This window comes from Podarcis filfolensis (assembly GCF_964270895.1).
Source record: "Podarcis filfolensis genome assembly, chromosome: 7".
NCBI classification, from domain to species: domain Eukaryota; kingdom Metazoa; phylum Chordata; class Lepidosauria; order Squamata; family Lacertidae; genus Podarcis; species Podarcis filfolensis.
In genome coordinates, this window is record NC_139603.1 from 2,462,345 (window position 1) to 2,477,819 (window position 15,475).

Sequence of the window (15,475 nt, forward strand, 5' to 3'; positions counted from 1 at the left end):
GGGTGACAGATAGGTAGCCGTGTTGGTCTGCCATAGTCAAAACAATTTTTTTCCCCCTTCCAGTAGCACCTTAAAGACCAACTAAGTTAGTTCTTGGTATGAGCTTTCGTGTGCATGCTTCTTCAGTTGTATTCTTCAGATACAACTTTGGGTGGTTATTCATCTCTTTGTCCTCACTGTCACTAATAAAAATTTGGCCACTTTCTATGATACCTATGGTATTTTATCTCCAAGTAATTAACACTACATTGAGCTACCTGCCTGCTTGTTTGGCCAGTAAATTCGCAATCATTTGCTAACAAGCTCCAACATAAAAATTACAAAACAAAGGCATACATTCCACAGATTCCACCTCTTGGTTCTTAGTAGCACAAAACCTCAAGAGAAAAACACCAACAAATCTCCCCCAAAGTAATTGAGAAGGCAACACATTAGATCTGGTTAGAGCAGGGGTAGGCAACCTAAGGTCCGTGGCCCAATCGCCTTCTCAATCTGGCCCATGAATGGTTCTGGAATCAGCGTGTTTTTACATGAGTAGAATGTGTGCTTTTATTTAAAATGCATCTCTGGGTTATTTGTCGGGCATAGGAATTCATTCATTTTTTGTCTTCAAAATATAGTCCGGCCCACCTCATGGTCTGAGGTACGGTGGACCAGCCCACGGCTGAAAAAGGTTGCTGACCCCAGGGTTAGAGTAAACACCCTATGACAGTGGTTCCCAATTAGCAGTCCGAAAACACCCACAGCCCCATCCCTTGCCTCCCCCCAACTAAATATTTGTCATTTTTGCATGGTAATATCACAAATTTTAAGGTCTGTTCTAGCGCTTTGCAATTTTTCAATGTATTGGCCCAAACCGGTTTTGAAATCACACTGCAATAACAATTTTGACCTGGCAATACACAGCAATATATCACTCCTCGCGTGAGAGAGAGCAGAGCAGCCAATTTCAAGGTGTCGTCAATATCGCATGATGATCTCAGCCGATAACACTGCTGATCTGAGCTGCCTTCCCTCACGCTGATGGAGAACAGGGCAGCTGATTGCCCTCACTTTAAGAAACTGTGGCGCTACCTTCCCCTGGCACTGAGGCAGAGCGGCTTTTCTCAGTCAGCAGGAAAGCAGCAGCAGCCACAGTGGACGTGCATCTTCGCTGGCTGCCCCGCTGATCGTGACTTGATGCACCCCCCATCCCTATCTCCTCCCACTCAAACCATGCAGTGGAAGTGACTCCCCTTCCTCGCCTCCCACCTCCATCTGATCTCCATGGCTGCTCCTTCACTCATCCCCATGCCTGATCTCCAATTTCAGACATTGTGATATGCAGTATTGGATTATTATTATTATTATTATTATTATTATTATTATTATTATTAATACCCCGCCCATCTGGCTGGGTTTCCCCAGCCACTCTGGGCGGCTCCCAACCGAATATTAAAACACAATACAGCATTAAACATTAAAAACTTCCCTAAACAGGGCTGCCTTCAGATGTCTTTTAAAAGTAAGATAGTTGCTTATTGCCTTGACACCTGATGGGAGAGCGTTCCACAGGGCAGGCACCACTACCAAGAAGGCCCTCTGCCTGGTTCCCTGTAACCTCACTTCTCGCAGTGAGGGAACTGCCAGAAGGCCATCGGCGCTGGACCTCAGTGTCCGGGCTGAATGATGGGGGCAGAGACGCTCCTTCAGGTATACAGGACCGATGTTTAGCCACTGATGTTGAAAAGCAGATATTGCTCAGCCCTAATCTGTTTTTTGTATACCTAAAATCCTTTGCTTATTAAGGGCTACCCCAAAAATGACCACATGTGTACTAGAGAGCCAGGTAAATTGCATTCCCACCAGCAAAGATTTGATGTGTTATGATTAATTCTGTATAATCTGTTGGGGCACATGTACCAGCGATGTGCCATCTTTAAAGCATTATCTCAAGTTCTTATTGAGATGGATCTGAATGTAGTTTATGGGACAACTCAGCCAGATGGGCAGGGTATAAATAATAAAAATATTATTATTATCCCAAATATGTTCCCAGAGCTGTTCCTCTGATTCTTCCCCAAAGTATTTCCCCCATTTTAGTCTTAATGAAGTAAGAGGAAAAGCAGCCAATTGTGTGAGGATTTACGTTATGCAGTAATATAAAAGCTTCATCCAGAAACTGTTTTTGTTGGGTATTAGGTACATAAATAGAACACAGTGTCAGCCAGGAGTTATCTAACTGACATTTGAAGAAGCTAAATCTTCCATTAGTGTCACTTAGTATAACTTTTAACTGAAACTCAAGTTTGGGTGAATTCTAGATTACTGACCCTCTACTTTTGGAAGTACCTTGTAAGGCGTACCAATCTCCACCTCCACTTGGAAGGATTTTGTAACAGTATTGTGTTTCATTTTTTTTTTTAAAATGTCTCTTTTTTAAAAAATAAGGTCTGGGTTATCTTGCTTTAAAGCAAACCTTATTCTTTTAATTGTTGTACCCAGGCCATTTACACTCCAAGTTACTGCAGTTAATTGTGGCATTAGAAGATTAATTTAAAATTATGCAGCATATTAGGCCTGGGCGACGTATCAATACATTTGTTTTAAATGTAAAATCACAAGAGTGATTTCAGAATTTCCAATCAGGCAATGTATCGTGAATCCCCCGGCCTGCTTGCAGCCAACATCACGCCCCTCAGTCAGGCTGCCTGATGCTCACCCACTCCCTCCCTCCTTCCCTCCGCAGCCCAGTTGCTGGCCTTGGGAGTGGGGCTTGCCTGCCTGCCTGCCTGCCTGCCAGCCAGCCAGCCAGCCTTCCAGTGTGTTCGTTTTTCCCCCCTGGCTGCGTTAGCATTGGCAGGCTGCCTTCTCCCTCTGTTCCTCCTCACCCCGTGGAATGGTGGCTCCCAGCAGCTGCCACTTGTGCAGCAAGACTATCATTGGGGTGAGCCGCAGCTGGCAGTTCAGGGGAGGCCAGCGGCTCTGTAGTACCATGCCATGCCATTTACCTTCCTGCCGCAGCGGTCCCTTTGTATCTACTTGCACTGGCATGCTTTTGAATTGCTAGGTTGGCAGGAGCTGGGACAGAGCAACGGGAGCTCACTTCGTCGCGGGGATTCAAACCACCAACCTTCTGATCAGCAAGCCCAAGAGGCTCAGTGGTTTAGACCACAGCGCCACCCATATGCTCTGGTTTCTGTCACGGTGTTCCGTTGCACCAGAAGCAGTTTAGTCATGACACTGAAAGCTGTCTGTAGACAAACGCCAGCTCCCGCAGCCTGAAAGCAAGATGAGCGCCGCAATCCCACGGTCGCCTTTGACTGGACTTAACCATCCAGGAGTCCTTTGTCTTTTTTTACCTTTACCATGCCATGCAGCACTCTGGGTGCTGCGCTCCACCCAGAGCAGTGCTGTCCGCCCAGCTTCACCAGGAAGAGGCAGAAGCTGCACACGGTTACATTAACTGCCTTCTTCCTTCCCACCTCCTTCCAACATCCAACATCTGATATAGCAAAGTTTAGCTGGCAATATCACCCAGCCCTACAGTATATACCAGGCAATAGATCTATTAAGCATCATCGTAATTCCAGTCTTTTAGTCCTATTCCATTAGCACAAAATGAATTCCATCATGCCTTGCTGTGATGTCACTGCCTCCATAAGTGACCAAATTAACCAATTGAATGGCACCACCAACTAACCAATTTCCCAAATACAGTATAGAATAAAGCAGTAGAAGACCACTCACCAGGCCAATATGCATGCAGGCAAAAAGCTCCTACTTGGTCCCTTGGGCAACCTGCAAAGTTCCTGCACTGATTCCTAGGAGGGTAAGGTGGTTGCTGGAAACTGAAGAGGTGGGGAGGAAGTGGCATAGCCTTATATAGCCTCAGTCCATATGCCTCTCCATGCTGTGTGTAAATGCACACCAGCAGAGCAGGTCCTTCTCTTCCATCCTGAACACAAATATGCCATGCCAACAGGTAACTTCTTTGATAAGTAAACTTATTAAAGCACTATTCCATGTATATTAACTAAGTGCCTGAAAGGTGAATTCAAAATGCACACAGTCCCCTGAATATATTTAGAAGCATTCAGTTCATCACAACCATGACGTGTCATTACAACAGAAGTTAGCAATTCCCCTGTGTCTACCAAGTCTCCTAAGTCAGCTTCCTCCCCCATAGGCAGTGCAATCCTATGCATGCTTATTTGGAAGTAAACTGACCTGTGTTGTTCAATCTATCCCTCAAAGCAATTGTATACACAACTGATTTCAATAGAACTTACTCTCAGGTAACTGTGTATATGTAGAATTGCAACAAAAAAACTTAATAGTGGCAATTTTAACACTGTTGATCAGAAACTATGAAGCACTACAGTGGTAACTCGGGTTACATACGCTTCAGGTTACATATGCTTCAGGTTACAGACTCGGCTAACCCAGAAATATTACCTCAGGTTAAGAACTTTGCTTCAGGATGAGAACAGAAATCGTGCTCCGGCGGCACGGTGGCAGGAGGCCCCATTAGCTAAAGTGGTGCTTCAGGTTAAGAACAGTTTCAGGTTAAGAACAGACCTCCAGAACAGATTAAGTTCTTAACCTGAGGTGCCACTATATAGCACATCACACATTATGCTGCTGAAATTGCACAGCTAAAGCCCCCAAGTGAAGAAAACATCCCCAAGAACTAAACCTCAAAACAAGTGTCACATTCTAACGTTAATCCTCACAATAAAAAAGTTTTTAAAAGGAATAGATTTCAATTATTTTCTCTGCTGATCTCAGACCTTCCTAATGTGTGTCATTGTCCCAAAAAGTATGTTCAGCTGAGACAGTGTGTCAGAACCTGCTGTGCCCAGGTTCCGTAACTCCCTCCCTAGACTTATCTTGCCCCCCTTTTAGCACTAGGTTGTTGAACACTTTTCTTTTAGGATAAGGCTTCTGGACCATGAGTGGTTGCATTCTCCATGATTTGGTCTTGATTTGCTAGAAGTTCACTTACTTAATTGCAGTTTGTACTTTTAATTTTGCTGCTTTTACTATTTTACTGTTATTTTAATTGCTTTAATTATTGTTGTTAGCCACCTTAAGCTTTGTTTACGAAAAGCAGGGGATAAACATTTTAAATCAATAAAAGATTATCCTATTTCCCCCACCATTAAGTTCCACTCTTCTTGTAGGTTCCAGTTTCTGATGTTGCAAAGGAAGAAAGGTTTCCTGTAAATTTTTAAAGTATGCACTAGAAGAAGGAATTCAAGCAGGCACAGTTTCTGCTGCAGAGGTGAGAAAAGCAGACTACTGCGTGTTTACATCTGGTCTTCTTTAAAAGAGAGGGGGTGTTCTAGGTGAAAACTCTTGAAAGCACCCTGAGATGTTTCCATCTTTTGGTTAGGGAAAAAATTAATATTTTTGCCATTATTGGTTTTAGAGTACTTTGAAGGCACAGTTGCAATGTGTGGCTGAGGTCAGGAACACATATGCCTGCCTATCACTTTAGGCTCAGTGGTTCATTGGCAGCTGAATTTGTGGGCTGACTCTATGGGGAAAGCAATGCAGATGACATGAAATTTCTCCCTATGATGCTAAAGGAAAGGGCGTCTCAGAAAAGGTTGAAAGGTTCATTATTTTGCAAACCAGGGAATAACCTTGGGAGAAACTGTTCTAAAATTCATCTTCTCTTCCTTTCGGTGAGCCTAGTCCTCCACTGCAAACGAGCAATGAAGTGGCACTGAGCAGGAAACTGTACAGGCTGAACAAATAATGATCCTCGGCTTTAAAGTGGCAAATGCCAATTGAGCAACTCTCAACCCAATGCGCACAAGATACCACTGCCTAGGCTGCTTCTATTCACTTTGAAGAACAATCTTCTGCTGGATTGGGCCCAACACCTGTGCTCATTTCATGTGCTTACAAAGGCTCACAAAATCACTATTTAAGGAGGACAATCCCATTCCTTCCCTTCCCCCTCCACCCTGCCCCAATTTCAGATCACAGGTGCTCTTGAGGAATAAATCACCTATTACTTGGCATAAATAAATAAGTACAAGAAATGTTACTAGAAAGGGATAGTAGCCAACCTGTTTGCCCTCTCCATGTTAGACTCCAGATGTCCCCCTCTTTAAAAAATTAAATATCTAAGAGCAAGACTTTGACCCTGGGTCCAAATCCCCCTTGGCTACAAAGGCACTTCTCATTTGGGGCCTCCCTGCTCACCACGGCTGTCGGATCCTTCTTTCCCTGCCGGGAGTGCGGCAGTGGCGTAGCGTCGGTTGTCAGCACCCGGGGCAAGGCAAGTAATTTGCGCCCCCTAACCCGTGGATTTGCGCCCCCTAACCCATGGATTTGCCCTAACCCCAGATGTTGCGCCCGGTGCGGCCGGCCCCCCCTGCACCCCCCACGCTACGCCACTGGAGTGCGGAACCAACAATATGGCCAAACCTGAAAGGAATGAGGTTGAGAAGGCAGAGCTAATGCGGATTCTCTTCTCTCCTGCCTGCTGGCTACTTTTCTCTGCTCCATTCCCAGCCCACCTGTGAAGGAGGAAGAGGGTCCCTCTGTTCTCTCCCCAAAAGGAAGGCTCAGAGGTCAACTCAAGGGAGAGCCGCCCGCCTTGCAGCCAGCCCTGGCTCCTCAGGGCCGCCCGCCCGCCAGGCCACAGCCTCAGGCAGCAGACTCCACGGTGGTGGTAGCAGATCCCAATGTAGAATCACAGAATCCTCGATCTTTAGTACCTCCCTCCCTTGTTCCTGATGTAATCTTTCCTCACCTCTTTTTGCTCGGCAGGGAGGGGGGCGCCATTTTGTGGTTCTCCTCAGGTGACAAAATATATTGGGCCAGCGCTGCTGCTGCTGCTCCCTTGGCCTGGGCCTACTCCGCCTCCCAAGGCCTGAGGGAAGAGGCCTCTCGGCTTCCCGCCATTCCGCGCTGCTGAGGCGCCCCTGCAGCCGGGCTGAAGGGCCAGCCGCCGCCGCCTCCTGGTAGGCCTGCTGCTCCCCTCGGAGGGAGGCGGTGGCCATTTTGAGGAGGCGGGGGGGGGGGTTCGATTTTGAAGCACGTTCTGGTGCCCTTTGCCAGGCGCCCCTTCCTCAACTTCACATATCTGGAGCAGTCCTTCCGAAGGAAGCTTGAGCGGGCTGCCCACGAGAAGCACCGCCAGCGTCTCCCTCGCCCGTGGGGCAGCCAGAAGCGAAAGCATTTCGCCCGCTGGGGTCAAAGGGCTCGGCCGGGCTCCCCCCTGCTCCCCCCCCTGCTCCCCCCCGCCCCAGCGGAGCCCCCCATGGCCCGGGGTGGGAGGGGGCGCCGCGCGAGATTGGCGGAGGGGCGGAAGTTGGGCGAAAGGAGCGAAGCCGGGCTGCCGCGGGGAGGAGGTTCGCGGCTTTCCTTCCTCTTGCCCCGCGAAATAAGCGAGGCGCCGTGGCGAACCAACACCGCTGGGCCTCGCCCCTTTCCTCCCCCCCCCCCGCCCGGTCCAAGGCTGACCCTGGAGCTCCGGCGGCGAAGCGCCTGCGGAGAGGGACCTCCCTGCGCTTCTCCCCGCGGAAGGGACCGGGGCGCCCCGCGACACCTCGACGCTGCCCTTCTCCCGAGAGCGGCAAAGGGCAAGAGGAAGGAGGCATTGGGCGAACTTCGCAACCTTAAGCACTCGAAAGCATCCTTGGAAAAGCGTTTCTGGGGCTCCTCGCATGAGCCGCAGCACAGCGGGGCTTTTCTCAGGAGGACGCTTCCCGCCCCAGCATCGCCAGCTTGAAACTCCCAAGGATGCTTGCAAAACTAATCCAACTCGCAGGCTGCCGTTAGCGGTTCTTAATTTCTCCTTTGCCTGAAAACACCCGCCCTCTGATCTGAAAGATGCCCCCCCCAGCCCTTGGGGTGGGGGCACCTCCATTCACTGCCTTAATGCATGACTCCCAGGTTGAGCCGTGGCAATGAAGAGATGCGTCAGTGCTGAGGCTCTGCGAACCTTGTAACCTACCTATTAAGCTTTTTAAAATCTGGACGCTTTATCAAAAGGTAATCTCTGAACAATAAATAATTACGGAGTCAATTCAGACCCACCAGTTTAAGGATTATTAACTTTGATTGGCTTTTGCTATTTTAAAAACAGACAAACCATGAATCGAAAACCAGGAATTTTTAATAGGAAATAAGGCTGCAATCCTATGCATATGCGGTTAGAAAGAAGCCTCCTTAAACCTCATGGGACTTACTTCCTAGGAAATGTAGATAGGGTTACGGTACAAAATGAATGTAAAATGAAAACAGAAATGAATAAAGTGTATCTGAATTTGAAAATACTTTTATTTGAATAGTAAATAGTTAGACAGTTAAAACAGTTCTATTGAAGCGTTCTATAAATAGCTAACAGTTAAGAAAATAATTGTGTAGAAAAGAGATTGCATCTAAAAGGAAGCTGAGCTGTCCGCGAGCCCTCGAAGCAAGAAGAGAAGGGTTACAGTTGTATGTTTATTCTAGGTATAAAAATTAAACCCTTTTCAACAGATCCCTTTAAAAAAGACTTAAAAATGCACAGTGAAATGGCAGGAGGGGGCGAACTGGAGGAGGTGGCGGGAGAGAGGCAAAGCACGTCAGAAATAAACACCATAATTAATAATAAATAACGAATAAATAACAATTACGCATAAATCAACATATACAGATAAGCGTCAACATAGAGATCTACTTCGAAAAGGAACAAACATAAAAAGATTGGCATGTCATTGTATTAAGGCAGCTTCTACAACATTTTTTGGGAGACAAACAACGATTAAAGTCAAGGCATTTGTGGCTATACTAACCAAAGTTATATCTTTAAGCAGATTGATTTTGTTCACATCGAAAATTTAAAAAAAAGAGAAGAAAACACACAGCGAAAAGGTAAAGCCAGATCCCAGCGGTTCACAAGCCATAATAAAGCTAATCAAGTGGGGAAAAGGTTCAGTTCACAGCCTGTGAAGTGTAAAGGCATCCATCATTTCTCAAGATTGACTTCGGGTGGGGGGGGAGAGAAAAGGGGAATCTTAAGTTTAAGCCAACCCTGAAGCTCTGGCCCCTGGAGCAGCCCCCGCGAGTGCAGTGGGGGCGTAGAGGAGGGAGCTGCTCCGGAGCCAGCGCTCCAAGGGAGCGGCGGAGAGAAGCCTGACACACCATCGCAGAGATGCTCCGGGGCAAAAAGGCCGGCGGTTCTGCGAGGCGGTGCGCGCCGCCCCGGTGGCTGGAGTCGAAGTCCCGCGGTTGCCCCGCAGGCCCTCCGGGGCTGGGCGGCGACGGGGCTGCGGGGGAAGGCACGGCTGGGCTCCCTCTAGCAGGCCGGGCGCACGGGCACCTGCAGCAAGATGACCTGGCGGTTCTCCGACGGGTGGCACTTGTTGATGTGGCGGGTCAGGCCCGGCGAGCTGTAGAAGGTGGCCGGGCAGTACTTGCAGGGAAAGGCCTGGGCGGCGTGGAGCAGGCGCAGGTGGCGCTCCTGGGCGCTCTTGCCGGCGAAGGGCTCGCCGCACACGGGGCACGGGTGGCACTCCCCGGGCAAGCTCAGCGGGCTGGGGCGGGCGCCCGCCTCCTCGGGCGGGCAGGCGTCCGGGGGCTCCCGCGCCGAGGCCGGCCCGTGCAGCGGCTCGTGGTGCAGGGGCAGGTGCTTGCGCAGGGCGCTCTGGCGGCGGAAGCGCTTGGCACAGCGCGGGCACGCGAACTCCTCGCCGCCGCCGCCGCCGTCGGGCTCTCCTCCGCTGCCGGGGCTCGGCGTGTCCCTCTCGCTGCCGCTGCCTCCTCCTCCCTTGGCGGGTGGCTCGTCGGCCGCAGCCTTGGGCTTGGCGGCGCTGGGAGGCCGCGGCTTGTGCCAGCGGCGGTGCGAGGCCAGGTTGGCCGGGCAGCTGAAGAGCTTGTCGCACTCCGGGCAGCGGTACTCGACGCGCACGATGCGCGAGCACTTGTGCTGCGCCAGGGCCAGCGGGTCGGGGTAGCGCTCCTTGCATAGCTGGCAGATGAACTCGCCCAGCGGCTGCGCGCCGCCCGCGCGCGATCCTCCGCCGGCGCCCGCCTGGTGCTGCTGCTGCTGCTGCGGAGCCGTCGTGGCGGGCTCGGGGGGGCCCTCTTTGATGCGCAGCCCCAGCACCGGCGACGTCGTCACCTCATCCTCGAAGTGCAGCTTGCGCGCCGCCTTGGCCTTCCGGCCCTGAGGCCGCTTGGACGCGCTGGGGCTCGGCCCATGGCTGCGCTGCGGGGCCACCGCCGGAGCCGGGGAGGGCGGCGGCGGGGCGGCGGCGATGGCCGCGACCGCCCAGAGCTTGAGCTCGGCCCCCGGGCCCAGGAGCAGAGGCTCGGGCGCCGGAAAGGACTCGGCCGAGAGCGGCGAGCCCAGGTGCAGGCTGCGCTCCTCGCTGACGGCCCGCGCGGGGCTGCGCAGGGGCTGCGCCGGGGCTGCGGGGCCGTCGGGCGTCCCGAAGTGGGGCGCCGCGGGCGCCAGCAGAAGAGGCGCCTCGGCGGGCTGCGAGGCCGAGAGCGGAGCGGGGATCGGCGGGGGCACCAGGAGCTGCGCCGGGTCGCCTCCCTCGGCGGCCGCCGACGCCGGGCAGCAGCAGCGGGTCCGGTAGGAGATGGGCGTGGGTCTGCGGCTCCTCTTCACCAGGAAACCGCGGGGCATCCTCGGGCGGCTCCGGGAGGTGCCAAGGCGCCTGCCCGCCTCAGCCCGGGAGCGGCGCCGGCGCCCCAGTCCGGGTCTCCTCCCGCTCGTCGCCCGGCTCCCTCCGCAGGCTCGGCCGGCCGGCCAGAGGGGCGCCTCGCCCGCGCCTCCTTCCCGCCTTCCTGGCTCGCCGGCTCGCCCCCACCAGCGCGGCTCCTCCGCCGCCGCCGCCGCCTCCTCCTGGCCGCGCTGCCCCCCCAGTCGCCCAGCCTCGCGCCCGCTTTTTAAGGGGGGAGGACAGCATTGTTCGTGCCTCCTGCTCCGCCCGGAGCCAATCAGCGCTTCCCGCGGCTGCTCCCTGGGCTTCGAGGCGGCGCGCTGGGCGGGCGGGCGCCTGGCGGAGGTGGAGGGCAGCAGATGTACCTGCGGGCCGGGGCGCTTCCCTTTCTTTCTTTCTTTCTTTCTTTCCTTCCCTTTCTGGCGCCCCCTCCCCTCCCCTCCCCCCCCCCCCGGCACACGCCCAGCTCCGCCTCCCGTCACGGTCTGCTGCTCCTCTATGGGAAGGCGCACGTGCCGGGCCTTTGTGTCTCCCGGGCGGGGGGCGCCCGAGCGAAAGAGCCATCAGCATGACAATGCCGCCCCCTCGGGGGAGCGAGGGCGCCCGAGTCGGGGGGGGGGGGGGAGAATGAAGCGCAGCTCCGGGAGCGAAATAGCAACAAAGGGGAAGAATGGAGCCGAAAGATGTCAAGGAGAGTGTTTAAAATGCAGGAGAGGGAGCGGCGACAATTGAGGGGGGGGCTGATTGTTTCGGGGGCTTCGGAGGAGGAAAATCCCGAGGAGAGATGCGCCGAGAGAGGGGGCCGAGGCGGAGGCGCCGAGCAGAAGCAGCCCGGGAGAGGGGCCGAGGTGCGCAGGCGCGCGCGCCTTGTGGCTTCGGGCTGCCGGGCTCTCTCTTTGTCCGCGGCAGAAAGCGGGTCAGCGCCGCGCTGGGCCGCCTCCTCTCGGCCCCGCTCCCCCCGCCCTCGTCTTCTCGGCGCCTCGCAGTTGCCCAAGGAGCTCAGGGCGGGGGACCCGGCCACCCCGAGCTCGCCCGCGCGCAACAGGGGGTCGCTCGCGCCCGAGGGTGCAGGCCTGTTTGGCACGCGCCTTTCCACGTCGGAGGCTGGGATCTGGAACGCGCTTACTGAACACCGTGGGCCTAACTTCTTAGTAACCAGGGCTTTTTTCTGAGGGGGACGCATACCCCTAAACATTTTGTGAATCTTTGTATTTTGGTCCCGATCTGCACTGTAAAATGGTGATTTTCTGGAGTCAAAATGAGAGTACCCCTAAACATGTTTAAAGGGGGGGAAAAACACTGTTAGTAACTATGCATAGGATTAGGCTGCAAGGGGTGAATACACATCAGGATTTTAGGGTAGGCAAGCGCAAAAAAGCCTTTATTTAATAAAAGGATGTGATGGGGGGTATTTTTTTTTCTTCCCCGTTCCCAGTTCCTCAAGATGTTTATGGTAAAGGATCCTGCAAGGGAGGTCCTGTGCTTAACAGATTTCTTTCCACACCAGGAGCTACGAGGTGACACTTGCTCGCCAGTATTGAAATGCGCACTCAGACGCGCAAAGCGATCCATATTTCCGCCTAAGCAGCAGCAGCCTGAAGTGGCCGCAGTGCGCTTTTTTGTTCTTCTTCGATCAGAGGTTTTCCCGCCTGGCACAAGTGAGCTTCCTGCAACACATTTCATTCTCTTGGCGAAACTCGCGCTCTTCCACACTGCAGGCCGAACCCGGCAAGAAGGTCTCCTCCGCAAACCTCGCTTCAGTGCGCCAGGGGCTTCGTGTCAGAGGAGCTCATGCAGAAGAATCCAACTCCTCCTGCTCCTCCTGGATTATGCCCAGCGCGTTTGGGTTTCGGGCATCAGCTGGTTCAAAACCCAGCTAATTTGGTTTACGTAGGCTCCTGGTGGATGGGCCGTTCTGACACACTTTCTTTAAAGTTGATGAAGGCGCCCTCGGTGGCTCTGGCAGGGAGCGAGCGAAAGAGAGGGAGAGGATGGGGCCGGAGGAGGCTCATACATTTTAATCCAGCCCGTGCACTTTGCTGTTTGACATCTGATGCTAAATCAAGGGGTCTAATCAAGTAGCCAAAAGGGGCGAAAGAAAAGAGTCTGCCCGTCTCCCTGTGCCTCTCCTCTCCCCCCGCCCCTGCCTCCCTGTCACCTTTGTCAAGGAAATTAACCTCTTGCTATTGAAAGGGAACCGCGGCCAATCTGGAAGAGCAAGAGGCACGTGTTGCTGGGGGGCCCACCATGGAGGGGGGGAGAAGGGGAGAGGGGAGCTGTGCCCTCCCTCTCCAGACAAGACAACGCCTGCAGTAGCTATCGAGATGCTTCCTTCCGTTGACGCAGCAGCAAAGTCATAGCTGATCCTGCCTGGGGGGTTGGGGGGTGGAACTGGGGCTCCGCCAATCCTGATCAACAGGCCAAGGAAGCAGCAGGGACCGAGGACTCAACTTTCTCCAGCTTTCTCTCAATAGCTCCTTAAAACAGAGGAAAGATCGAGGGGGAGTCCTCCTGGCCCTCCTGCCTGCCTGCCGGCGTGTTCGCAGCTCGCAGCATCCCGAGCCCAGAGCTGTTTTTCTCCCTGGTGCTGAAGTTAGCAAGAACACCAATGTGCTTTGGTTTGACAGAGCCGCCGACAGGCAAGGAGACGGGGCTTTTTCCCCATCCCACAGAAAACGTAACACTGGTCTATGCCTCCTGGTTTATCTTGTAGCAGTGGTAACAGCAAGATTGGGGGGGGGGGCCTTTGAAACCTCTCAGCTGTTAGCGAATTTCAGTCTTTCCGAGCTCCTTTTAATAAAAATCGAACCCGCAGGAACAGAACACACTCCAGCCGGACCTTCTTTTGCACAAACCCAGTTAAGATGACCGGAACAGTTTGTGCACTCCGTTCATTTCCGCGGAGTTTACCCAGAACTTGTTCTCCCTGGATTTGTGCCTATGGTTTTAGTAGCTGATTAAAAGGAATGAAAGATGGGAAAGCGGATCTTTCAGGTCTCCGTTTGTTGCGTCAGCAGGAATCAAAGGTCGCTGAATTCGGAGTCCCCAATAAATTCAGGTGCTGAGGACAGTGAATCGTGATTCTGATTCTCCCAACATGTTCCCTTCCATGGCCTTCCCCCTACATATCCTTCCCGCTAATTTGAATATGACGGATCAGCAACCTAATTCGGATTAAGGAGCCCTCTGGAATGCCCACCGCACAACGCTGTTCGTGCCCCACTTATAATTCTATGTCCGTGGCCTCTTCTACCATTTTCAGCTATATTTAAAAATAACATAAAAACATGATCCTTTTAAATAGTGTAGACTGCAGATAAGAGGGCTAAAGCATTAGGGTGCTGTTGTTTTTTAAGCCCCTCATCTTTCTAAATGTAGAAGAAGGGGGAAAACGCCACCCCACATAAAACACAAGGAATTCATCTTTGGAGGCAGCAGGTTCAAACAGCGAGTGCCATGTATTTACCAAAGGGAATCTATTGAAAGCTATTGAGGCTCTTGGATTCAAAAGACCCTTTTCTTTTTGTGTAGTGGTCGTGCTGCTGATTCTCCCCTTCAAGCCGCTCCACGTGGCCAGCTGAAATTGGGGGGATGGCGGGGCTCGTTGCTTTTCAGTCGCATACAGTAAAAATGCATTAACACTTGAAACTGGTACAAGGACTCGAAACGCATTTTCGCAACAACAAGGGAAGGAAGAAAGCACGCTCCCGAGCACCCTCTTGCAGAGCAGGTGCAAGCAGTGGCGGCCTCAATTTGCAACTAGCTAAAGCAGGCGGGCGGGGGTTAGGGGCGCGTGGCGGGGGCACCTGGAGCGGTTCCTGCTCTGCAGAAGCCCCGTTGCCTCCTGCTTGCCCCGCTTTTCCTGATCAAACAGAAGGAGCAGAGGCGCTTCAGAATCAATGCACTTGTTAATTGCCGCGGTGGGAAACAGTGGGCCGAAGTCCAATGACTCCGTTTGCGCAGGGCGAGGAAGGTGCTGCTCCCCTAACCTGCCCAAAAGATATTTAGGATGCAGAGAGCATCTCTCTTCCATCCCTTAACGCTAATCCTGTAACCTCGAGAATAGCAAAGAGTGGATCCAACCCAAATTACAAACTGGTCAGCTCCAAGGGGAAAGCTTTCAGCACGCCCCATCTAAATCGAGAGGATATTAAAGTCCTTAAACTTCGGCGCTGGGTCGTGGCACCTAAGAGCCGGGAAGGAAGTAATAGTTGGAGGCTGCGCTTCGTGACCCTCTTAAAGCCTAGGCGACAGTTTCTGAATAAAGGGGGGGGGGGTCGTGGAGTATGATTTGAGTGTTCACGTTTTTAAAAAACCAACAGGAACTATGCCACAATGAGGGAAAGTTTTAAAAGCAGACAAAGTCTAACCTCGCTCCAGTGCCGGGGTTCGATAGAGGAGGAGGAGGGGGCGCCTCTGAGAATATGGAAGGATTTGCGCAAGGAGCTGCTTCCCTCCATATACATACTGCTTTGAGGGGTCTGACGTTGACAAGGTCTACTTTAAATCAGCTCCGGGTTATTAGGACCAAATACTTTTAAAGAAATAAAAACTTGTATTTGCACAGCTCCTGAGTACTGCAAAGTGTGCGTTTCGTGCGGGACGGGAGCAAATAGGATTCTTGTGCCGCGAGGAGATAAAGGCTGTGGCCACGAGGGAATATCCAAGCCCTTCCTCCGATGGTCAGCCACTACTTTTTATCAATAAAAAGCTAGACTCCGGCTTTGACAGCTGAAGAAAGAGGCAGGAAAGCCTGCCGGCAGTATTCAACCCAATTGCTCAGCCAGACATCAGCGCTCAGCTCCTGCCTTTCCAGT

General features: G+C 52.7%; 1 protein-coding gene across 1 annotated transcript; it reads right to left on the minus strand.

Moving 5' to 3' along the window:
* Positions 1–8,265: 8,265 nt before the first annotated feature.
* Positions 8,266–10,729, minus strand: INSM1 (INSM transcriptional repressor 1). The gene has a single exon (XM_083624499.1). It carries the CDS (start codon positions 10,619–10,621, stop codon positions 9,284–9,286), a length of 1,338 nt encoding a protein of 445 aa, XP_083480625.1. The 5' UTR covers positions 10,622–10,729; the 3' UTR covers positions 8,266–9,283.
* Positions 10,730–15,475: the final 4,746 nt, after the last annotated feature.

What these genes read in the sequence shown, in the direction of transcription:
- INSM1 (XM_083624499.1), bottom strand. Translation starts at nt 10,621, where the DNA reads ATGCCCCGCGGTTTCCTGGTGAAGAGGAGCCGCAGACCCACGCCCATC.